This window comes from Acartia tonsa, chromosome 3, assembly GCF_053477335.1.
Source record: "Acartia tonsa isolate MP-2025a chromosome 3, ASM5347733v1, whole genome shotgun sequence".
Classification (NCBI taxonomy): Eukaryota; Metazoa; Arthropoda; class Copepoda; order Calanoida; family Acartiidae; genus Acartia; species Acartia tonsa.
Window position 1 is genome coordinate 2216382 of NC_137262.1, and position 26591 is coordinate 2242972.

General features: G+C 33.4%; 1 protein-coding gene across 1 annotated transcript in view; it reads right to left on the reverse strand.

The window, feature by feature from the left end:
- Positions 1 to 1777: 1777 nt before the first annotated feature.
- Positions 1778 to 26591, reverse strand: part of LOC145313040 (N-alpha-acetyltransferase 50-like) — a 44486-nt gene continuing 19672 nt past the window's right edge. Inside the window, exons 4-7 of the mRNA XM_080152279.1 lie at positions 13412 to 13436; positions 10013 to 10064; positions 2646 to 2745; positions 1778 to 1993 (exon numbers count right to left, since the gene is read on the reverse strand). Of these exons, the coding sequence (XP_080008405.1) occupies positions 1898 to 1993; positions 2646 to 2745; positions 10013 to 10064; positions 13412 to 13436 (273 nt within the window). The 3' untranslated portion in view covers positions 1778 to 1897. The remainder of the gene's footprint in view (positions 1994 to 2645; positions 2746 to 10012; positions 10065 to 13411; positions 13437 to 26591) is intronic.

Sequence of the window (26591 nt, forward strand, 5' to 3'; positions counted from 1 at the left end):
TATTTTTAGTGGACAACTGTCTGTACAACTATTCAAGAAATATATATTCCGGTTCTGAGCCATTCTAAAAAATTATTTATCGAATCCTATTATAAACAATTTTCCACAAAAATAAAATATGAATTTAAAAAAAATACCAGTTTAAATGGACCAGGCCTTTGGCCAGGGGCGTCCAAGCTTTTTTTTTGGGGGGGGGGGGAAATTTTAGGGGGGGGGGTAATTTGTGTTTGGGGGGGGTAAAATGGCGCGCGAAGCGCGCCGAAATTTTTTTTTACCCCCCCCAAAATTTTTACCCCGGGGGTAAAATTTGATTGGGGGGGGTAATTACCCCCCCTTAAGTCTGTTGGGGGGGGGTAAATACTCCCCCCAAATCTGTTGGGGGGGGTAATTACCCCCCCCAAACTAATTTACCCCGGGGGTAAAATTTTTGGGGGGGGTAATTTAATTATGTAAAAAAAGCACCTACCTAATCTATTAAGTTAATAAGTACTATCCTATAACATAAAGTAGTAAGTAAGGTTTATTTGACTATAGCTTCAGATTTCATTACTTTTAATACTGAGTTCTCCTTTTTAGGAAAGCTTCACATAGATCCCATGATGGTTCCACACTATTATAGGTCAATCCTTTGAGTGGTTTTAGGCTATTTTTCTCCTCCCTTTTTACCCTTTAGAAAGCACGAGTTCTTAGATGCTAAGGGCGCCACTACTATCCTTATACTAAAGTAACAGGATGTCTGTGTGTTTGTGTGTCTGTACCGAAGGATCTCGTTAACCGCTGAACCGATCGGGTTCTCCTTAACAGGGTAGCTTCTCATAGGTCCCGGGAAGGTTTATAACTATTTTCTTGGAAGGTGGGACACCCCCAACCCCCCCCCAAAAAGGAAAATTCCCCCTTTTTTTTAAAATTTTTTTAACTAAAATTAAAAATGCGTGGAGAGGGCACCCCCCCCCCAAAAAAAAAAAAAATTCGCACCCCCCCAAAAAATTTTATCCTTTTTCTTTTAAAATCTAAAATAAGAAATTGGATTATTAAATTCGACTCTCTCCTCCTCAAGTGCCCCTAGAGGCCTCTAGGGGCGTAGCCGCTAGTTCAAATATATAGTAGTATCTCATTCTTTAGAACATAAAAATACAATAATTAACTTACTAACCAATGAACCAATATGGTTATACTTTAAAGTGAATTTGGGGGGGGGTAAATACCCCCCCCCAAAATTTTTTTTAAAGAACATTTATTTTGGGGGGGGTAATTACCCCCCCCCAAAATGGTTTGGGGGGGGTAAATACCCCCCCCAAAATCGTTGGGGGTGCCTACGGCACCCCCAAGGTAGGGGTAATTTTTTTTTTGGGGGGGGTATTGTTCACAAAATTTTGGGGGTGCCAAATGGCCCATTACCCCCCCCCCTTGGACGCCTATGCCTTTGGCCCTCTAGTGCAGTGCAGGGCCAACATAACTGGTATTATTCTTAAACATTTATTTTCCATTTTACTATCTGCGAAAAGCTATTTTTAATACAATTCGATAAATAACTATTACACATTAAAATACAATACATTAGGTTTATGTTATAGTACAAAAATTTAGCTTTAAAAAGTTAAATGAAAAAATAATAACCAATTCATTACATTTTTAAATAAAATATAGGGATCTAAAGGAATAAGACAATGGACGATAAAATTATTGGTTGAATAGGTTTGACACTATTAGTTTGTAACCAACCATCAATCAAACTTCAATAAAAGTACCCAAAGTTTTAGAGCCAACGAATATAATAAGGTGGTTATAAAACTTTGGGTACCAGTAAAATTTACTGTCCAATGTCCAATCCCACCCTGTTAAAAAAGAAGAAATATTTACAACAATTCATAAAAGATTATAAAGCTTCGGTTCCCCCTCAATGTTGTTGTAGAACTTTTTCAAGGATCATCAGATCATTCTTAGTCTTGCCCACATTCTCAAATCCAAATTTTCTTCCAACCGCCATTACAGCCTGAAATTATTCATAATTAGTTGCATCACGTGTCATTTGCATGCACAGGTTCCTACCACTAGGATGGAGTTCAAAAAGCACCATTTGACCAGTAAATAATCCACCACATAAATTCAAGATGTCGAGACTTTTTTTTTGGTACCTACCTAGGCTGTTTTTTGGGATGTATTAGGTGTGTACTGTGTAGGTATCTTGTCGAGTTGGGTATAGAGACTCATAGGGGTGTACTTTCTCCCCATAAATTTGTTATATTGAGGATGCAACCCCCTACATCCCCTGCAAGCTACTGGATAATTTAGACATTTATATCTTATGTAAAATAAGCGGTTATATTAAGTAGGGTTGGGCCGGATACTTTTTTGGCCGGATACCGGATATCCGGCTGATTTCTAATGCCGTCAAAAATAAGCCGGATATTATGTAACCGGATAGTTTAAATATCCGGTATCCGGCCGGATATTGAAAATGACCGGATATCCGGCCCAACCCTAATATTAAGTACTGGGTAGCCTCGCAGGATAAAGGCGGGAGGGGGTTAAATGCTCAACCGGCCACTTGTAGGAAAGTACTTCAATCTACAACCCGTGATTTCCTAACATCATAAAGAAAGTGTGCGCTTATAAAATGATGGAATAGAAAAGAATGAACCAACCTTATTATCTGGCTGAACATACATGTAGACAGTGTGCATATTGATTGATTCTGCATATTCAAGCGTTGTTGCCATCATCTGGGTTGCCACTCCCTTCCTCCTGAAATATTATGTTATTATTTGGGTTGCTAATATTTGTTTATACTATAGGGGCACTGGTGGGAAGAGGGGTGTGGGCTAAGTCGACCCTCCACTTTGAATCTTAGTTTTTAAAAGAAAAAAAAAAAATATTAGTGTTTTTTTCAGGGTCCTACAGTATCCTTCTCCAAAATAGTTATAAACCTTCCCCGGATCTATATGAGGCTTCAAAGTAAAGGAGAACCATTCGGTTCAGCGGTAAGTAAGATCTTATTTACTGACACATTGACAGACAAACATCCTGCTACTTTTATATAACAATTTAGAAGAACAATTTTTTTTGAAAATATAAATATATCTTATTCTACTTAAATAAAATTTTATCTGAATATTTCTTGTTTTAAAAATTGGTTTTACTTGAATGGCTTAGTACATTTGAGTCTCATTAAGTAAAACAAGCCAAAAAAATCTTGAGCTTAATCTGATAAAAGTACATAGTACATATTAATAATAGATGTGCAAATTCTAAATGGCTTATCTTGTTTATGAATATCTTTGATATTTTATTCTGTAATATTAAGATAAATAAGCTGATAAGCATATTTGGAATTTGGAAACATCTTGTAAGCTATTGTTTCAAAACTACAAAAATACTAAATAGCAAAGTAAATATTTCTTAATAACAACAAGTAGCGGAACAATACAAGCTTAAAACAATTTCTGATGAAGTATTAACAATAAAGTTTAATACAGTAGGAATAGAAAACATTTTTGTCAAATGTTATTATAAATATAAATTGCACATTATAATGGTATTAATTTTTATTTTTTGTAGGTAATGTCAATAGTTACAATAGACATACTATATCTAGATTAAAAATAATTTTGCCTCACCAGCGAGTAGCGAGCCTAATTTTTTAAAGAATCCACCTCTGTTTGAAGCTTTCTCATTTATGACAAAATTTTTGAGCAAGTAAGTTTGATTCAGTAAAGCTTCGTACTAAGAAATGATAATGTTTACAGCTGACTTTTATCTATGTATGAAATGAAAAAAAACATGCGTTCGCAATGGAATGTGTACAAAATTTCAACCAATGAGATTTAATGTAGGTTCTGATGGGATTCTCATATTGGCTCAATCAGACATTACCTCTCTTGTCTTTATAATAGTTACCTAATACATTGCTGGATATTTCAAAATCTAATTTGAAGTAATATCTTATTTTAAATCCTCCTAATATTAGCCTAGTTCACAAAAGACACAGGACGACATCCAGAAATTTTAGGTTGACCTTTAGGAAGTTTTAGGTCGATCAATTTTATAAAGGTATTTGTTGTCTGTACCTGTAGACCTACGGATAAAATTAGTCGACCTCTAAAACTCTTTTGTGAACTTGGCTATTGTTTTTAATTGCTGCAAATGCTTGTAAATATTTGAGGAAGAAAGTGTGTTAGATAATCAAATAGCTCCCTTTAGTGTTCCACTAAAATTGGTGTAAACGTTTGAACACTATTACGGTAAATTTTGGATATCGATTATAAGTTGTTATTATGTTATGTGTTTATCAAAATTTTAGTTTTCTATATCATTATTATCATTTAGGTTTTTCATTTTAAATACTTTTTTAAGTTAGTTTTGTGTATTGTAAAATTTTAAATTAATTAAATACTTTATGAATAAAGTAGTAATGTTTTTTGTTACCTATAAATTAATATTATTTCTACTTGTTAAGTTTTGTTAGTCTACAATTCTTTATGTACGTTTATTATACCATCTAATTTTAGAGCTACGCTTTTATGAAAGTTGTCATCCTTGTTTCGTATATGAATCCACCTCTGAGGAAAAATCGACAGTGGTTTTGAATTTTATAAATTGACGCCGTGCCAATTTTATTTTGGTTTGGGGCTAGATCATTTACAATTCGGTGAGTTACTAGGAAAATCCAGGGCGGTAGGGTACATTGGGATGATCATTAATTTAGTCCCCAAAGTTTTTAAAAGCGAAGCTTTTCTATAATTAGGGTCGGTCCGTCCGTCCGTCCGTAACGGATAGTTTTTTTCGTTAATTTAGGCATGTTAGAATTGTCCTATCGATTTAAACTTTGCATGGTGATTCCTTTAGTAGTTAGGTACGATTTAGAAAGCGTAGCAACTCTATAATCATTACCAGAATGTCCGTACGTCCATTTTAAACATGTTGTTTTTTTTACTTCTTTATCAACAAATTTTCACGTGATCTAATCATCCGATTGATCTGATTTTTGGTATATTAATTCCTGGGACAACAAAGTATAATGTTATAAGCGAAGCAACTCTATAATCAAGTCCTAAAAATGTAAGTATGTCGATACACATTATCCTGTATCCAGCAGTTTTTCAACAAATTTACTTTCAATTTTAGTTCGACTCTTATACATTTATATTCTAATTATTCAGTTCTGACACTATACAAATGTTAATGTCCGTTTGTCCTACCGTTTCAGTGCTTCGCTTTTATGAATGTTGTCATCCTTGTTTATTGACGTTTTCTTTTTCGTTAATTTAATTTAACTTTTTATAGAATTTTGATTAGTTGGTTCATACTGTTGAGCGTCCAAACGTTTCAACCACTTATTATAAATTACAGAAGTAATACTTTTGTGTATCATCATTTTGGATGTACATCAATTTATTGGCCATTGTCTTATCCTATATATCCCTGGCTAAATCTGAACACTATAATTTACAAGCAGATATAAAAAAAATATTTTCAAGCAAATTAAATAAACAGACAGGGCAGACGAAGATTTTTGTATATCAATTCAAGAAAAGCTTTTCTGATGCCTACAAAACCCAAAATTAAAGTGAAAACCCAATTTAATAGGTCATATAAAAACCAATGATTTAAAATAGAGAGAAAAGTTAAATTTTAAATTTTTAACTTAATTTTTTAACTTGTCTTTACAGCAAGGAATCTAAAGGGATATGCCAATTGCCAATAAATTGATGTACATTCTCAATATTAATACACAATATTACCCCTTCTATAGATTACCATAAGTTGTTGAAACGTTTGGTCAATCAACTTCATAAACCAATCAATCAAAATTTATTAAAAGTCCCCAAAGTTGTTAAGTCAACAAATAAGAAAACATTATTGTAAACCTTTGGGGACTAGTGTAATAAACAGCCCATTGTCCCCCCTCTTTCTGTTTTACAGTACCATTAAAAGCATTTCAAATATATGTCCCTTTCTTTTGATAAAAATACAAAGATAGATTTTGATATGTTTTGGCAAATCTACCACATTTGCACGTTTTCATTTTTTTGGTTGGAATTAAATTTTGGATTGATAGGATTTTATTCATAGTCAAAATTTCACTTTCCACTATAGCTTCGAAACCGATTAATAGCCACTGGATTAAAACCGGTTATTAGTCATACTGAAAAATCGTATTACGTACAATTTTACGCGTATATTAAATGAAAATAATAAAATTAATACCAGTTTTGTTCAGGGCTACCAAAACTGGTCTTTATCTTATAATTTTTCATTTTAATATCCGCGGAAAACTGTCTATAACATGATGTGATAAAAAATGAATATTTCCATATCCTTACTATATAAATTCAAAATTCTAAAGATTTTATATTATTTGATGATTTTAACAATGGAATAGCTTATTTTAAAATAAATTTGCGGTTTTCATTTCAGATAAATAAAATTAAATAGAAATAAAGTATGTTAAATAACTTCATTTAATATCAAAGAACATGAAAACAATCTAAAGAAAAACCAAAAACCTCCCAGGCAATTTATTTCATATTATATTGATACATATTTATATAGAAATCCTTATGTTCTGATTGTTTGGTATAAACTTTTCTCTCGTATTCATTCGAATCCGGTGGATAAGAACCGGTTCTCATCCATACGAATAAACTATGTCTAGCATCATGTTATATCCAGCTTTCTACGAATATAAAAATGTACAATCATAAGATTAAAACCAGTTTTTTTAGCCGATGCCTCGGGGCTAAAAAAACTTGTTTTAATCTTACAATTGTACATTCTATATCCGCGGAAAGCCGTTTATAATACGATGAAAGAAATAACTATTACCACTTATATATCCTATTTCTGTTTGTTTTGGGGACAATGTAATGAGGTATAATTAGATTAATTATCAAAACTGTCGACAATACTAGTTTATAATGCAAAAAAGTATTCCAAAATGATCTTAAAACTGATTATCCTCCTTTGGATTAGAACCGGTTATAAGCCATGCTGAAAATTCATGTATCGTACCATATAAAAGCCAGTTTTCTTCAAATATTAGAATAAAAATCTTACTATTAATACCAGTTTTCTTAGCCCGGACCTTCGTCCTTTCCGAACTTACAAAACTGGTCTTAATCTTATAATTTTCATTTTAATATCCGCGGAAAGTTGTTGATAATACGATGCGATAAAAATCTAATAAACATTCCACAAACTAAAATAGCTACCGCCAATTTTTTTCTTTTTTTTTTCTTGACAATCCAAATCTCAAAAACTTGTTTTAAGACTTTGATAAAACCGTTACCAACACATTTAAATACTTGGATTATTTACTAAGTATATTTGCGATATCTTTTATTTAATAGATTCTTCCAATTTTTAACATTTACAAAACAGCCTGCTTTATTGCTTCAAGATCCATGACAGATCTATATAGGAAATAAATGTCTATAAATGAGCTCAAGTTTTCCAAGGAACAAATGTTTAAAACTTATAGTGCTCCAATAATCCATAATAAACTCTCATTGGCCAGAATGATGAGACCCATTATTTTACTTTATTAAAAATAAATTCTTTTTTTCTGTTGTATGTTGCTATTTACATTATATTGAAGTATTTAATTTCTAATCATAAAAAAGAAAATTTAAATTTTTAATATAGAAAATTTAAGAAAACTCTGTTTTAAAAGAATTCGATTGTGGCGACACTTCCTTTTGTGTGTTCGAATATTAAAACTAAAATTTTAATCATATAAACCCTTTGGTGATGGTAATGTAAAAAAAATAAAATTGAAAAAAAAAACTTTTTGAAATTATTTAAATTATTAAATATTTACTTCTTTCTTTTAGATAGTAATGGCGGGGGAGGAAAATTTATTTATTGATAAATAGACAAATAGATATGTACTCATAGAAAACTAGCAAATAGTGAGATAGTTATATCGAGCCAAATCTAGTTTTTACAATATTTGGAAGATTTTTTTTGACTATTATTGGAAGATTTTTTTGTTGACTATTTTTGAAAGATTTTTTTGCAGTGTTAAGACTTTAAATACAATGTAATACAGTCATTTATTCAGATGACTTTGCAATCTTAATTTACAAACAAGGATAAACAATTACATTTGCAATAAAAAGAAGAAAAATAAGATTTTTTTCAGTTTATATTATATCTCTTTTATGGTCCTAGGACAAACGCAGGAGTCCCAAGCGTCGGAGTGGTCACTTAACCTAACCTAACCTATTTTAGACCATCTTTTAGGTTTTTTAAATGCCTAACCCCTGCGGGGGGGGGGCTTATTTGTACATTCATATCTTAACCTAACCTAGTCTCAAAAAAAGGGGAGCTTCCCAAAGGTAACATAGTGTTTTTAGGCTATTTTATTTTGATACTTAAGTCTTTGGATGGGTTTAGGCTGTTTTTTTTTCAATCTTTTAATACAAAGCCCCTAGGTGCTTCCAATTTTAAGTTCCATTTAACAAATTCAAAAGTATACCAGGTCTTATATGCTAAGCCATGTTTAATACAAATTGCGCGAAATAAAATAAAAGAAATTGCTTATCAGTCCCCAGAATCTGCATTGAAATCTGCAAATGGGGGGCTCCTATAGCATACAATTTAAATCAAGCCAAAATCTGAAAAAGATTTTAATCCTTTTTAGAAATGTGTATTTAAATTTAAGGCAGCCACTATCAGTTTTACGGATTTGCTACATTAGTCTTTTTAAAAGCGAAGCCTTTCTATAATTAGGGTCCGTCCGTCCGTCCGTCCGTAATGGATAGCTCATATCGCTATCTAATGCATGTTAGAATTATATTATCGATTTAAAACTTTGCATGATGATTCCTGTAATAGTTAGGTATGTTTTAGAAAGCGTAGCAACTCTATAATCTTTACCAGAAAGTCCGTACGTTCATTTAAAATATGCTGATTTTTAACTTTTTAAAAGAGAACTATTGTATGTTATTAGGTATAAAATTTTGTTTAGACAGACAAATTAATATTCTGCTTATGAAGTTATGATACTTTACAAGTCTTAATGTTCGTTTGTCCTACAATCTGATTTTAATAATATTTTTTTTTAATTTCCATTTTGCTACTTATTGACTGTTGTTTCTTTCTTGTTTTTGTAAGTCTATTAATGCTTTTAAAATTCCTTGTAATTTATAGATAAGTAAATTGGTTGATATTTGTAGTCACATGAACAGAGCTGGATCTTTAAATCATTTTAGTGGTGAGCCAGATCGGGGTGAGCCGAATTTCAGCCAATCACAGCGCGGCATTTCATAAAATGCTGTGCTCTCATTGGTGGAAAGTTGGCTCACCCCGATCTGGCTCACCACTAAAATGATTTAAAGATCCAGCTCAGGACAAATATCGCAGCAATAACTAGCTGTTGTAATAAAAACAACACAGTTTATCTAAACATGTCCATTAATATTTCTCTAACCGTTGATAGTTTTAGGCTATTTTTTTTTCTTTCCTTATACGGTCCGAATAAGGAGTCCTTAGATAATAGTGCATGGTGGTGATATTAAGAAGACGAAGAAAGTCCCTCAAAAAAAATTCTGACGTCATGAAAATGAGGGATGAGGAAGGGAGGAGTGGTAAAGAAAACCCCTAAAAAAATGATGGATAATCCCTCACTTTTATGACGCCACAGGCTGATTTTTTGAGCGACTTTAATTGAAATTAATTTGTATCTTAGCTGCACTAACTATGGAAATGATAGTCCTTCTTATTTCTTACCAAACCATAGCAACTATTTTGGAGGTATATTTGTTTGTAATAAACAAAATTATTCAAAATACAAAACAAGTACCAACACCAACAAGCAAGAAAACGTGGTTATAAAACTTTGGGTACCAGTGTAATTACCAAGAAAATAGCTTAAAACCACCACAGGACCAATAGGTATATATACTCTGAAGTGTAGAATCCGATCGGTTCAGTGGTTACCGAGATATTAAGGGACGGACGGACGGACAGACATCATTTTACTTTGTATTATAGATATGTACGTACTAACCTGTGTCTGCTAATAACTCCGATAAATTTGATGTACATTCCATCGTTCTTGTCTGGTAAATTTCATAACCAATTTTATTTTTAAACTTTTATCTTAAACTCAAAACTGTCTAAAGCAAAAAATCGTATGGTTCTCCTTTGATATGTGACTTCTCATAGGTTCTGGACAGGCTTGTAACTATTTTGTGGGGAGGGTACCACCACCCTCCAAAGACAAATCGCCCCTAAAAAAATACCCCCGTTCGCAAAAACTAAAAATCTAAAATAAATAAATTTGGTTATCAAATTTAACTCCCCCCTCCTCAAGTGCCCCTAGAGGCCTCTCGGGGCTTATTGGATGGTTTATATTAATTTTAAAAAAATGTTATAAAAGTTAAAAAGCAAGACTAGAAAGTTTTGATATAGCTCCAAAAATTGTGTATAATTTTATATTTCTTATAATCATCTAATATGCATAATTTTTGCTACTGGCCATATTAGGAAAAGTTTATTGTAAAACAGCAAAAATTTGATATAGCGCCACTTTTTATTGCTAAGTTTTAATATGCAGAGCTTTTCTATAATTAGGAAATGTCCGTACGTCCAAAATTCCGTCGATTTACCAAAATAAATACATTTTCTAACAAATAATGTGATCGAACTTTTCTATAATATAATTATGGAATTGTTCATCTAGACTTCCTAATTACACTCCTAGAGGCCTCCAGGGGCACTTGAATAGGAGGGGAATTGAATTTGATAACCCAATTTTTTCTATGAGCGATTTCTCATGGTTGGGTGGTGGTACCATCTCCCAAAATGCTTATAAATCTTCCCAGGACCTATGGGAAGCTACCCTGTAAAGGAGAACCATATCGGTTGACGAGATCCTTTGGTACATACATACAGACAATCATCCTGTTACTTTATGATAAGGATTAAAATTTTATCAGTAATGTAAGCGCACCCAAAAACTAAAATCATGCGCTGCCCATTATAAGTTAGTAGAAAAATATCAATTATACATTTTTCTCGCGCTCTAGCCGCATAGATCTAAGTAGTCACAAATAAAGACTTATTATAGAGTAGCTGTGCTATTTAATAGACTAGTGCTACGCCCCCCTAGAAGCCTCTAGGGGCACTTAAGGTAGAAGGGGAAAAACCTCATTCAATTTTAAATTTGAGTTTCAAAAGAGAAAAAAAATATTTTTTGGGGGAAAGGATGAAGACACCCTCCCCAAAAATAGTTTAAAACCTTCCCAGGACATATAAGAAGCTTTACTGTAAAGGAGAACAATATCGGTTCAGCGGTTAGCGAGACCCTTGGGGACAGACAAACAATGCTTACTACTTTATATAATAGGATATCATTAGCTACTTGGGAAAGGAGAAGAAAATTAATTAAAATCTATGAATATATACATATATGTCCCTGTTCGCAGTAACTTTAGACAATTATACGGAACGAATCTACCAATTTAGCGTGCCGGCAGTTTTTCTTACATGCTTCAGCGAAACAGGGAATTGTTAATCATTATATAAAAGTAACAGGATGGCTGTTTGTGTGTGTGTTTGTACCGAAGGATCTCGCTAACTGCTGAACCGATCGGGTTCTCCTTAACAGGGTAGTTTCTAATAGGTCCCGGGAAGGTTTATAACTATTTTGGGGGAGAGTACCACCACCCTCCCAAGAGAAATCACAATAAATCGAAATTTTTTTCCCTCGAATAAAGACTCTTACGTAACATTGCAAAGTATTGCAGCAATTTGATAGAGACTCCTTCGCAACATTACAAGGTATCGTATTATTTTCTTAAACCACCAAACATGTAAAGTGTCACTAGAGGCCTCAGGGGCATAGCCGCTAGTCATTATGTAAAAGTAACAGGATTTCTGTATGTTTGTAACAAAGAATCTTGCTAACCACTGGACCGATTTGGTTCTCCTTTACAATGAAGCTTCTCATAGATCCTGAGAAGGTTTAGATTAATCGCCCATAAAAAAAAAAACATTTTTTCTTACTTTTTTTTAAAAAGTACATTGTGAAATAAAGGGTTGAACCCTCCCCCCCCCCCCCCCCAACCCGTTCTCTCATGTGACCTTAAAGACATCTTGTGTCATTGCCGCAAATTATAGAAAGATGATAAGCTAGATATAGCCAAAGAAAAATTTGTTAATATGCTATTGACATATACCTGTATTCTAGCAATGAAGTCCTTTATCTAAAATTTAGATCATATTATTCATTATGCTCTATGCACAATTATATTATAACAAGGATGACAACATCCATAAGTAGCGAAGCACAAAATTTCGTGGATGGGACTGACGGTCATTGTTGTTTTCTTCAAACGACGGGAAATTTAATTTTGATATCTTTAACTGAAAAAATTTTGAAAATCGATTAAAAAATACCAAAGATATGGGGGAAAATGTAAAAAATATAAAATAGCCAAAAACCTGCAAAAAGGCAGTCTGACCGTCATTGTTGATTTCTTCAAATGACCGGAAATTTAATTTTGATATTTTTAACTGAAAAAATTTTGAAAATCGGTCCATAAACACAAAAAATAGGGGGGAAAATGTAAAAAATATAAAAATAGCCAAAAACCTGCAAAAGGGCAGTCTGACTGTCATTGTTGTTTTCCTCAAACGATGGGAAATTTAATTTTGATATAACTAACTGAAAAAAGTTTGAAAATCGAACCATAAACACCAAAGATATGGGGGAAAATGTATAAAATAAAAAAATAGCCAAAAACCTGCAAAAAGGCAGTCTGGCAGTCATTGTTGGTTCTCCAAACGACGGAAAATTTAATTTTGATATATCTAACTGAAAAATTTTTGAAAATCGGACCATAAACACCAAAGATATGAGGAAAAATGTGGAAAATAAAAAAATAGCCTAAAACCTGCTAAAAAGCCGTCCGACCGCCTTTGATATTTTATAGTTAATTGTGCTCCTTAATGATGGGAATGTTGTCAAACAATTTCAGCTTTCTATCTTTTATAGGAGCTGAGTAAATCCCATTTCCCCCATAGCGTTACGGACTGACTGACGGACGGACTGACTGACGGACTGACGGACGGACAAAGTGAATTATAGAGTAGCTTCGCTACTAACAAGGATGACAACATCCATAAAAGTGAACTTGTTGCAAAATTAACTTGTCAAAGGACATACTTTCATATCTAGGTCGGCATTATAGTAAAGATGCTTCGCTTATATTTTGTACCTTTTTGCTTTTTGTCCTAGGAATCAATTTTCCAAAAATCAGACAATTAGGATAATTACATCAAACAAAATAATTGTTATTTAAAAGTTAAAAATCAGTAAAATTATGTAATGTTTTGTTGTGTGAAATTGATGTAAAACAATATTTGACTAATAATTTATGTTTATTATGATAAAATTGGTTTCCTAGAAGACAGCAAACAGCACCAGCCTGAAATAAAAGAATAGTTATTTAGAGCATCGTATTATAAACAGCTTTCCGTGGATATTAAAATTAAAAAATCAAAGATTAAAACCAGTTTTGTTAGCCCCGAGGGGCCGAAGGCCAAGGCTAACAAAACTGGCATTAATTTTTTTTTAATATTCTTGGAAATTTGTCTGAAATAGAAAATTTTCATTATGGTCAAGAACCGGTTTTAATCCAGCGGATGTTAATTGGTTTCGAAACCATACTGGACAAAAGATTAATACACGCAGAATATAAAAGCAATGATTATATAAATAAATAAAATTAGCTGTCCAAGTTGTTTGGCTGAGGCACGAATTGTCAAAATAATTTCGAAAAACTGCGCCTGGCTGCGATAACATCTTAAACATTCAGTCGCCAAATTAAGCCGTTGTATAGCTGCAAATTATGAATTTATTGACGGCTGCGTCTTGCTACAAAAAAATGGGGGTTGAATGATATTGAGATTGTTAAAAATTACATTTAATATGAATATTGGTTATTTATTAAGCAGCTTTCAGTGTTTTACTTCTTTGGATACTTGTATTAATTTCCCCCCCTCCCACTAGTTTTTTCCTCCAAGGATTGTATTTATAAGCAGGGGATCGCATGCAGAATATACACCACTGGTGACAAATAAATAATTCTGCAGATACTTTGAAAATCTGTGATTATTTTTAGAAGGAGAGATAATCTGAATTTGTTTCGGATGAATTGCCAATATTTTAACACTCCAATGAGAAACCAAGTAAAACTTTGTGAAAATTGGATTGCCATTCTTTTTAAAGGATTTGTGACTAAACTTCTAAATCATGATCCAATCAAATACTAATATAATTTTTTATATCTAAGACGCAATAGACTTACCTGAATTTGACATATTAATTTTGATTGGTTGGTTTCATACTGTTTAACCAATAGTTTTAATATATAAAAAAGGGATAATTTTGTTTGTTATTATTGATGTAATCTTAATATAATTATTAATTGTTTATTAAACAGGTTTTAGTGTCCCAAAAAAAATCGGACAAATGATCCAACGTGAACTATGCCGTATTAGAAGGGATTGACGTCATATCCCTTTCTATTATGACGTCATTCGGCATATTGCGGCCAAACGTTGAAACATTCGTCTACTTTTTTTGACGCACTATTAGCTGCTTTATTTTAAATTGATGTTCAATATTTTTCAATGATTTAAAATTTTAAATAAAATATAACAAATACTGTGAAAATAATTTTGTCAAACGTTGCAAAAATATGAAAATAAATTGTTTGTCATTCATCTTCTCCTACACTTTATATATAATCCTTTATGGGGTTTACGCCCTACCAATAATATAACAAGGATGACAAGATACATAAAAGCGAAGCTCTGAAATTGAAGAACAAACGAACATTAACACCTGTAGATTGTCAGAACTGAATTAGCAGAATATTAAATGCATCAGTACAAACAATATTGTAAGTAAATTTGTTGCAAAACTGCATAAATAGATGATACTGTTAAAGGACATACTTACATTTTTGGGACTTGTTTATAGAGATGCTTCGCTTATAACATTGTACCTTGTTGGAAAAGGAATCAGTTTTCAAAAAATCAGAAGAATCGGATAATTTTAACATACAAAAATTTGTTGTCAAAAAAGTTGAAAATCGACATGTTTAAAATGGACGTACGGACATTCTGGTATTGATTAGAGAGTTCTAATTCTAACCTGTTTAAATTCTAACGAAAAGAGGTAACTGTGACGTACGGACGGACCGACCTAATTATAGAAAAGCCTCGCTTTTAACAAAACAAGGACAATTTTGTCCATGAAAAGTACAACAATACGGAGAACCAATGGGATAAGACAATGGCCGATAAATTAATATACATCCCCAATGATGATGAACTAAATTACTCCTTTCGACAATTACATTTAGTCGTTAAAACGTTTGAACACTCAACTTAATGAACCAACTAATTAAAATCAATAAAAGTCCACAGACTTGTTAGGCCAATGAATAAAAAAAACTTTGGGGACTAGTGTAATAAACAGCCTAATGTCCCCTCCATCCCTGTCATGCAAATATTAACCCTTACAGATCGGGGGGGGGGGGGGGAGCTCCAAAAGCCCCCCTCCCCTCTAGTTTTTTCAATCTCATTTTTTTTGTAGGTAAGATGGAGAGCTGTAACTTCATGACTTTTTAAGTTTAGTAATTATACGTCGGCAAGAGTTGATTTTATTAGGATATCTGGTCTGTGTTGGTCGTGGTGTCCGGTCAAAGTCGGTTGGGTAGCAAAAAAAATTAGAAAAAATTCTAAATAAATCTTAATTTCTACATTATGACTTTTGTGTATAAGGTAGAAATCTTAAATTTTTTTGGTGAATACTTAGGTATCAATGACCTTCTGAGAAAAGTGGTGTTATGACCGTTTTACCGCTCCCTGACCGACTTTATGACCGATTTTTGTCCGGCTTTTACTACAGACATATATCATGAATATCGTGGCTTCTATTACAGCTAGAGACCTATAATTTTTTTTGGTAAATCCTTGAGCAATAATAAACAGATAAAAATACTAATTTGTGCCGCCAACCGCCGTTTTACCGCCATAACCGCCGAAAATGGCGGTTTCAGTTATTTGCCGTTTTTTGGCGATGATCAGAAAAAGTATTTTTTTGTTATGAAAAATAAAAGTTCGTCCTAAAATTGTTCATCCTAGCTGCAAAATTGGCCGCTCTACAGCTGTTTTAAAATTTAGCGGCTGGCCGCTAAAAAGCGGCTAAGGAGCGGTCTGACTGCTATGATTAGAAAAAGTAATTTTCTCTAAAAATACACATGAACCACCAGAAAAAAATTTTACGTCTTTATCTGTACCAGGAGCCGAGATAGAGGGGGGGGAGCCCCCCCCCCCCCCCCCCGATCTATTAAGGTGGGAATTGGGGCCCGATCTGTAAGGGTTAAATGAAAGTAACAGCCAAGGGCGCCTAAGCTTTTTCATTTGAAAGGGTAAAAATTCAAAATTCAAAATTTTGGGGCACTCCAAAATTTATTTGGGGGGGGGGGGGGGAATCTTTATATCATATAAGAAAGTCCGTCCAAGCTTTTAATTTTTTTTTGGGGATGGGGTTAAAATTCAAACTTCAAAATTTTTTTTTTAGGGGGGGATTACCCATCCCCCCCCCCCCACCCATTGGACGTTCTTGGTAACAGCATATATATTTTACTATAATAGGATAGACACAGTAAGTTAAAGAGTTGCTACGCTTGTAGAAATATGTGTAATCAATTCAAAAATGTTTTCTGTGGCCTAGATTATATTTCATTTCATTATGGCCAATATTATAAATTTATACGCAAAGCTTTTTTGTCATCAACAAAGATTAAAATCCATTCATAGCAGAGCACAAAAAATCCTAGATGGACAAACGGACAACGTGAATTAGAGAGCAAATATTTAGAAGTCATAAAATAGAGAGGAAGAAAAAGGAAGATATAAAAATAGAAAAAAGATATTTCTCGTATTCATTCGAATCCGGTGGATAGGAACCGGTTCTCATGAATACGAAAAAACTATGTCTCACAAGATTAAAACTAGTTTTTTTAGCCGGTGCCTTCGGCACCACGGGGCTAAAAAAACTAGTTTTAATCTTATAATTGTACATTCTATATCCGCGGAAAGCCGTTTATAATACGATACGAGAAATAACTATTCTCGTATTCATTCGAATCCGGTGGATAGGAACCGGTTCTGACACATTACAATCTTTCCCAATTTTGTATTACTTTTGCGGAACATGATTCCAGTTACGTCATATTTTTCTTTCCCGAAAAAGGGAAGGGGGGAAGAAAATCTCTTCAAAAGAAATGGGGAAAACCCCCTTTTCTCCCATCTCTTTTTTTCTTCCCCCCTTCCCTTTTTCGGGAAAGAAAAATATGACGTAACTGGAATCATGTTCCGCAAAAGTAATACAAAATCGGGAAAGATTGTAATGTGTCACCGGTTCTCATCAATACGAAAAAAACTATGTCTAGCATCGTATTATAAACGGCTTTCTACGAATATAAAATGTACAATCATAAGATTAAAACCAGTTTTTTTAGCCCGTGTCTTCGGCACCTTGGGGCAAAAAAACTGGTTTTAATCTCATAATTGTACATTCTATATCCGCGGAAAGTCGTTTATAATACGATGAAAAAATAACTATTATGTATATATTTGTGTTTTGTAGCATTACCAACAGATCTAGATGTATGTACCAGATAACTACCTTCCTTCCTTTTTCAATGACCTTATTCGTCTGCTACCAAATTGTTTTCTGCTACTTGGCTGTGCTAATACACACCACACCATTGGTTGATTTTCAATGACCCAATTGAATCTCGGCACAAAGACAGTGCAATGGGGACTAATACAGTTATTTAACCCTTTTACTCTCTAGTGTTACTAGGATATATAAGTTGGAAGGAATTTTAATGTTAGAGGGAGTTTGAAATCTGCATAGGCGTCCAAAGGGGGGGGGTAATGGGCCATTTGGCACCCCCGAAATTTTTTGAACAATACCCCCCCCCCCAAAAAAAATTACCCCTAATTTGGGGGTGCCGTAGGCACCCCCAACGATTTTGGGGGGGGTATTTACCCCCCCCAAACCATTTTGGGGGGGTAATTACCCCCCCCAAAATAAATGTTCTTTAAAAAAAATTTTTTGGGGGGGTATTTACCTCCCCCAAATTGAATGTTCTTAAAAAAAATTTTACTGAAAATTTTTTTTTGGGGGGGGATCTATGATGTAATTGTAAAGCACTGAAGATTCCATAAAATAGATACCTAACTAAATTAAATATTTCATTAAATAATGAAAAAGAATTTCTATAGGCGATTTCTTTTGGGAGGATGTCAGGGTGTCTCAAAACTAGTTATAAAATTTACCAGGACCTATAAGACGCTTCACTTTAAAGTATAATCATATTGGTTCATTGGTTAGTGAGTTAATTATTGTATTTTTATGTTCTAAAGAATGAGATACTACTATATATTTGAATAGTAGTGGCGCCCTTAGCATCTAAGAAGGGAGGAGAAAAATAGCCTAAAACCACTCAAAGGATTGACCTATAATAGTGTGGAACCATCATGGGATCTATGTGAAGCTTTCCTAAAAAGGAGAACTCAGTATTAAAAGTAATGAAATCTGAAGCTATAGTCAAATAAACCTTACTTACTACTTTATGTTATAGGATAGTACTTATTAACTTAATAGATTAGGTAGGTGCTTTTTTTACATAATTAAATTACCCCCCCCAAAAATTTTACCCCTGGGGTAAATTAGTTTGGGGGGGTAATTACCCCCCCCCAACATATTTGGGGGGAGTATTTACCCCCCCCAACAGACTTTAGGGGGGGTAATTACCCCCCCCAATCAAATTTTATCCCTGGGGTAAAAATTTTGGGGGGGGTAAAAAAAAATTTCAGCGCGCTTCGCGCGCCATATTACCCCCCCCAAACACGAATTACCCCCCCCCCTAAAATTTTTACCCCCCCCCAAAAAAAAAGCTTGGACGCCCCTGGAAATCTGCATCAAATTTTAAGGAATTTTTTTTATAAAATTCGTTTTTTGTATAACTATTTATCTTAAAGCGGAAATACAATTTAAGTTCATACATTTTGACCAATAGAATAGGTGGATTGGAAACTACCTGCGCTCTAATTGGTTTAATGATGTGCGACACTTAAGCTTCTCCTATAAGAGCAAAGATAATTTTCAATCCACCAATCACAGATGTCAAAATTAATTAACTTAAATTGTATTTCCGCTTTTAGATAAAGAATTGTACAAAAACGAATTTTATACAAAAAAATCCTTAAAATTTGATGCAGATTTCAAATCTCCCTCTAACATTAAAATTCTTTCCAACTTATATATCTTAATGTATACTGAGTGCTCTTCACAAAAAAATCGGCAAACTATCTTAAATATCACATAAAAAACTAATATTTCTCCCAAAACATGAGGATTGATGGACGGACAGAGAAAGTGAATTATAGAGTAACTTTGCTGCTAAAAAGAATATTAATAATCTAACTCTAAAGATGCCTAATTAAATTAGAAATATATTTATATGACAAAATATAAAATTCTGATTAAGTTTGTGTAAATTTAGCTAAAAAAATAACAAAGTATAAAGTACTGAAAATTATTTTAACTACTTAAATTAAGTTTCTCATAAAAAATTTAAGATCGATTTTTTAAGTTCAAAGAGTAGCTACAATTTCATGAATTTTAAAAATTCACTTTACGGTACTTAGTGTAATGTAAGGATTTTTATTACGTTTCGCTTTTAAAGACAACGGCAGATTTTTTAACACCAATCAAATATGGCGAACATATTTGTTTTAAAAAACATTTAGCACTAGTGGCTACGCTTTTTATCCTAGGATTGTAAAGGTACTCTTCCCCTAAATAGTTATAAACCTCCCTCCTTACAAGAAACATTACTGTTAAAAAGATCGATTCAGTGATTAGCGAGATTCTACACTACAAACAGCGTGTTATCTTAACATAAAAATATAACATGAGTTCTGTCTGTATGTGTGTCTGTCTGTCTGTACCGAAGGATCTCTCTAACAGCTGAACCGATATGCTTCTCTTCTCCTTTACTGTGAAGCTTCTCATAAGTTCTGGGAAGTTTTATAACTATTTTGGGGGATGGTTAGAGAAATCTTCATTAGAAAAAAATAATTCCCCACACAGTAGTTTTACTTTACTTTTTCAATCTAAAATTAAAGGTAAGGGGGAAGGCGACTTTTCCCCCTCCAACCTCCAGTGACCTTAGATGCCTCTAGGGGCATAGCCGTTAGTTGTGTATAAATGGCTGCTAAGTATCTGCACACCTAAAACTGAAACTTCAGCACCCAATAGTTATTACAATGGGGTATGAAGATCTTTAGATGCCATCAAAACAAGAATAACTACATTCAAAAGAAGGGCAGATAGAGTATTATAATGTAATTCTAACAGATGTTATCGGCAATTTCTTTAAGACAAACAAATCATAATTGTTTAGTAGTTGTTAAATGAGATTTGAAAGAATGAAATTTAAATAAAAAAAAAACATTTTTTTTGTCATTATCTTATTACATTAATTTTTTTTCTTGGGATGGTGTGCAAAGCTATCCCCCCTCCCCCTCTACACTCTAAAAAGCCAAATTCATTTTCGGATCCATTTTAAATTTTTGGGTCATTCTGGATCCATAGGTCCAGCCGTCAACAAGATCTTTCGGGACATACAACAGACGTAGTAAGTTATAGAATAGATACGGTCCACTTGTATGATAAAAAGAACTCGATCATGTGTAATAAATGTTTAGGAAAGATGACATTACAGATAACCTCAGGCTTACTACTAATGGATGTAGAATTTACCTGGATATTACGACAAGGGAAAAATTGTCGTCAATTTAGCTGGCGAACATGAAACTCATTTATTGGTTAGTTCGTTCATCCAGTAGGAGGGAAGGAGATGGCGTAAAAAGGGTGGAAGGGTAAATTGATAGTCTAGACCGTGGCAAGTTTTACTTTATCAGAGAACATGAAAATCTGGTGTAAAATTCAAGTCATTATATATCCAATGGCTTACTCCATAACTTAGAAAAGTGGGTGCTTGCTTACATGTGAAGACCGGAGCACCGAAAACCCCCCCCCCCCCGCTTAGTTTTGACAAAAATCAAAAATAAGGGGGGGGTAGTTTTTTAATGTCTGGAAAACGGCAAGGAGGAAAAAAGCACCGCAAGGCAAAGAATTAACCCCCCCCTTAATTTTGAAGAAAATCAAAAATAAGGGGGGGGGTAGTTTTTTCACGCCAGAAAGTTGAGTGAGGTAAATCAAGAAAATCCAGTATACCAGAGGGGAAACCTTATTACAGGGATATTCATGTTTTGGGGCATAATTTCCTTATTTATTGACTTTGGCCAGTAAAAGGTTTTAATTTTGCGCAAAATTAAAACCTTTTACTGGCCAAAGTCAATAAATAAGGAAATTACGCCCCAAAACATGAATATCTCGTAATAAGGTTTCCCCTCTGGTATACTGGATTTACTTGATTTACCTCACTCAACTTTCTGGCGTGTTGTACAGTGAAAAAACTACCCCCCCCTTATTTTTGATTTTCTTCAAAATTAAGGGGGGGGGTAATTCTTTGCCTTGCGGTGCTTTTTGCCTCCTTGCCGTTTTCCAGACATTAAAAAACTACCCCCCCCTTATTTTTGATTTTTGTCAAAACTAAGCGGGGGGGGGGGGGGTTTCGGTGCTCCAGTCTACCACATGTAAGCAAGTACCGAAAAGTGGCCAGTGGCGTTCACAGAAGAAGCTCAGCCAAATTTTTTTTATAACCCCTATAACAAAAATCAAAAATGAAGATAACAGAAAATAAAAATCCTTTAATCTAACAATTTCTAGACAATATCTTAAGTCACTAAAATAATTTATTTATTTTAATTCTCGTATTCATTCGAAACCGATTAATATCCAGTGGATTCTCATCCATACGAAGAAAAACTATGTCTAGCATCGTATTATATCCAGTTTTCTACGAATATAAAAATGTACAATCATAAGATTAAAACCAGTTTTTAGCCCGTGCCTTCGGCGGAAAGCTGTTTATAATACGATGCAAGAAATAACTGTTATTTTTTTTGAATTTACTCATTGCTAAATCCCTGAAAAAATGTAAAACCTAACCAAAAAATTGTATACTTCCTTATAAAGTTTCACCAAAATATTATAATTTGCATATTCTATACATGGAATTTTCAATCAATCAATCATTATCTGTCAAATTTATTTCATTCAATGGAGTAGTACAAAGAAAATTTTGACAAATGGCTATATTTAGTATCAAAACTATTCTGAGTAACCATTAAGAGAAGGGGGGTGTTTAAATCCCCCTGGCAAATACATCTCCACCCCCCCCCCCCTAGATTTTGGTTGAAGGAGGGGTGTAAAAACTCTGCGTACGCCATTGAATGATTTAATGTATGGCTCTTACGATCTAAAATATTTAATATTGAATAAAATCGTCCTTGTTAAACAAGGATGACAACATCCATAAAAGCGAAGCACTGAAATGGTAGGACAAACGGACATTAACACTTGTATAGTGTCCGAACTGAATAGTCAGAAAATAAAAGTATAAGAATCGAAGCAAAATTGTAAGTAAATTTGTTGAAAAACTGCTTGATACAGGATAATGTTTATGGACATATTTACATTTTTAGGACTTTATAATAGAGTTGCTTCGCTTATAATATTGTTCTTTGTTGTCCCAGGAATCAATATACCAAATATCAGAACAAATGGATAATTAGATCACATAAAAATTTGTTGTTAAAAAAGTAGAAAAATCCACATGTTTAAAATGGACGTACGGACATTCTGGTAATGATTATAGAGTTGCTATGCTTTCTAAATTGTACCTAACTACTATAGGAATTATCATGCAAAGTTTGAAATCGATAGGACAATTCTAACATGCCTAAATTAACGAATAAAAGCTATCTATCTCGGACGGACCGACCCTAATTATAGAAAAGCTTCGCTTTTAACAAACCTTCTTTTATTCAATGTATATACAGGGAACTAAAGGCATAAGAAAATGAATTAATGATGAAAAACAAAATTACCCCTTTTTGTTGATTAGCATTCCTAATTTAAAAGTTTGAGACCAATAATACAAACTTCAATAAAAGTACCCAAAGTTTTTGATCCGACATGTTTAAAAAACTTTGGGTACCACTATAATTTCCAGTCCAATGTCCCCACCCTCCATGGATGTATAACACAATTATAAAAATACAGCAAATAAAGAACAGCACGACTAAACAATAATACATAACTAAATAAGTACGGCAAAGAATAGTTATTTCTCGCATCGTATTATAAACGGCTTTCCGCGGATATAGAATGTACAATTATAAGATTAAAACTAGTTTTTTTAGCCCCGAGGTGCCGAAGGCACCGGCTAAAAAAACTGGTTTTAATATTATGATTGCACATTTTTATATTCGTAGAAAGCTGGATATAATACGATGCTAGACATAGTTTTTTCGTATGGATGAGAACCGGTTCCTATCCACCGGATTCATATGAATACGAGAAAATAATTGTAGACTGAAACCTTAACTTTAAATTATTATCAGAGCAGGGGAGATAGAGCTAAAGATATTCTAAATTTCACCTACTGCCTCTATGTCAGATACGTGACATCAATAGTGCTTTAACCTGAATAACCTATAAACAATCAACCCTTTGATTGCATGACATTTGTCTGGAAATTATGTTTTGGGCCAAGGCATTCCGCTTACTCTAATTTTAAGTGTCGCGCAACTGACATAGCAACAGTAGGAATTAATTTTTAATGTCATAGTTGGAGCATTCAAAGGGTTGATTGTCTGTTTTAATTGGAATGAGCAGTTCTTGTTAGTTTAGATTCATAATCAATTGATTTTAATTAAGCCATAATTAACCATATTCAATAATAAATAAAGAATCGTGAATTATTTATATGTGACGAGTCATTGAATTGGGGGGGCCAATTATTTGATAGGATTTATATTCCTATATATTCAGCCGTGAATGAGATCTTACGGGACACAATACTATACAAATACATAAAACTAACATTTTGATTGATTTTATATATTTTTTTTAGTGTTTCAATAGTTAAGATAATATTTTTTCTCGTATTCATTCGAATCCGGTGGATAGGAACCGGTTCTCATCCATACGAAAAAACCATGTCTAGCATCGTATTATATCCAGCTTTCTACGAATATAGAAATGTACAATCCTAAGATTAAAACCAGTTTTTTAGCCGGTGCCTCCGGCACCTCGGGGCTAAAAAAACTAATTTTAATCTTATAATTGTACACTCTATATCCGCGGAAAGCCGTTTATAATACGATACGAGAAATAACTATTCTCTTTTACAACCTAATAAGTCTTGTTACAAAAACAAGTTTATAAAAAGAATGTTATACTATACAGAAAACAAGGATGACAACATCCATAAAAGCGAAGCACTGAAACGGCAGGACAAACGGAAATGAACAATTGTATAGTGTCAGAACTGAATAATCAGAATATAAATGTATAAGAGTCGAAGCAAAATTGTAAGTAAATTTGTTGTAAAACTGCTTGATACAGGATAATGTTTATGGACATACTTACAATTTTAGGACTTGATTATAGAGTTGCTTCGCTAATAACATTATACTTTGTTGTCCCAGGAATCAGTATACCAAAAATCAGATCAATCGGATTATTAGATCACATAAAAATTTGTTGTTAAAAATGTAAAAAAAATCAACATGTTTAAAATAAAAATACGGACATTCTGGTAATGGTTATAGAGTTGCTACGCTTTCTAAATCGTACCTAACTACTACAGGAATCACCATGCAAAGTTTAAGTAGATTTTAACAATTTAACATGCCTAAATCAACGAAAAAAAGCTATCCGTTACGAACGGACGACGGACGGACCGACCTTGATTATAGAAAAGCTTCGCTTATAAAAACATGGTAATTAAATTAAGAGGGTAATTTGAGGCTCTAATGGACCATAAAGTAATTCTACAAGGAAGGAAAATGAGTTCTTTTAAAATATATTTAAAACTTATAAATACTTGCTTAATAGGCCTTAATTTACTGTGTAGTTCAACAAGAGCAGTTGTATCCAAAAGTAAGGCAGTTTTCTTTATCTATTTGATTAATCAATTTCTGGTGCTTACCCCAGTGGCTTAACAAGAGGGTACTTTGTGTTATAGCACCAGATTTATAAACATTAAACCTAAACTAATTAAATCTTTATAATAAAGTAACAGGTTCTATGTGAGTCTATGTGCACCAAGGGATCTAACTAACCACTATATCGATATGGTTCTCCTTTACATGGTAGCTTCTCATATGTCCTGGTAAGGTTTATTACTATTTTGGGGAAGGGTACCACCATCATCCCTAGAGAAATCACTCTCCAAAATAAATGTTTTTAACTTTTTCTTTAAAAAATGTGATTGTAAGGGGGGGTTCGACTTTACCCCCAACCCAAGGGCCCCTATATGCCTCTAGAGGCATAGCCGCTCCTCGTATCAAATAACATAATACTACAATAAATGAAGATGATTACACTGTAATTTACCAATGGTAAAATTTATGTTGGCCTCTCTAATATTCTAATAAAAGGCATAAATGTATAGTAGATATTAATATTAAATAGTAAGCCCTCTTTCTTTCATAGCTTCTGAGAAAATATAATTTTTATTAATTACATACGGACAAACAAAGCCTAGTTATAGAGTAGCCTGCGCTACTGAGAAAGGTAGCAAAAATGTTGGTACATTATGCAAATTAAATTTTGGCAATCATTCCAAATGTAAAATAACTGGCCACTCATTTTGTTCTGTATTCACAAGATACAGCGAAAAAAAGTCAAAATTTTATCCATATAATCTGCACCTTCTTGTTAGGGCAAAATTATCAGCAACCAGTGGACCTTTTTGGGTTCTTCTTTTAGGGATGCTGATGCTGATTCCAAGCTATTTTCTTTAAGGTTGACTCAACCCTTTCCCGGTAAAAAAATGTATTTGTGTTTGAAAAATTTAGAGAGGGAGGGTGAGTTCTGTTTTCTGGGAATGATTTTACTGGTGCCGTTATGATTAAGTTGCAAATATTTGCTGTATTTTATGAAGACTCTCCACTTAGCAAAATATTTCTATTTGGCGGCCATTGTTCCGTAATGATATACATTTTACTCAGGAATACAGGGCAAGAACATCCAAGTTTTTTTTATTTGAGGGGGAATGTAATTGACGTTTAGGTCACGCAGCGTTTCGGAGCCGTATATTGGTGCGGCTCCGGCTTCGACCTAAAATCAAGAAAAACTCGAAATATTTTTTCCCCCATAAAAAATATATTTTATTTTTGACTTTGAAGGTTTTAAAAGTTCAATTTTTGATAAAAATGGACTTGAAAAACTTAAAAAGGGCATTTGCACATGACAAAACAGAGTTACCAAATTATAATCTATAAAAAATCTTTTTATTTATCTAGTCTGGAGCCGGAGCCGTTTTTTAACGAAAATTACGGCTCCGGCTCGA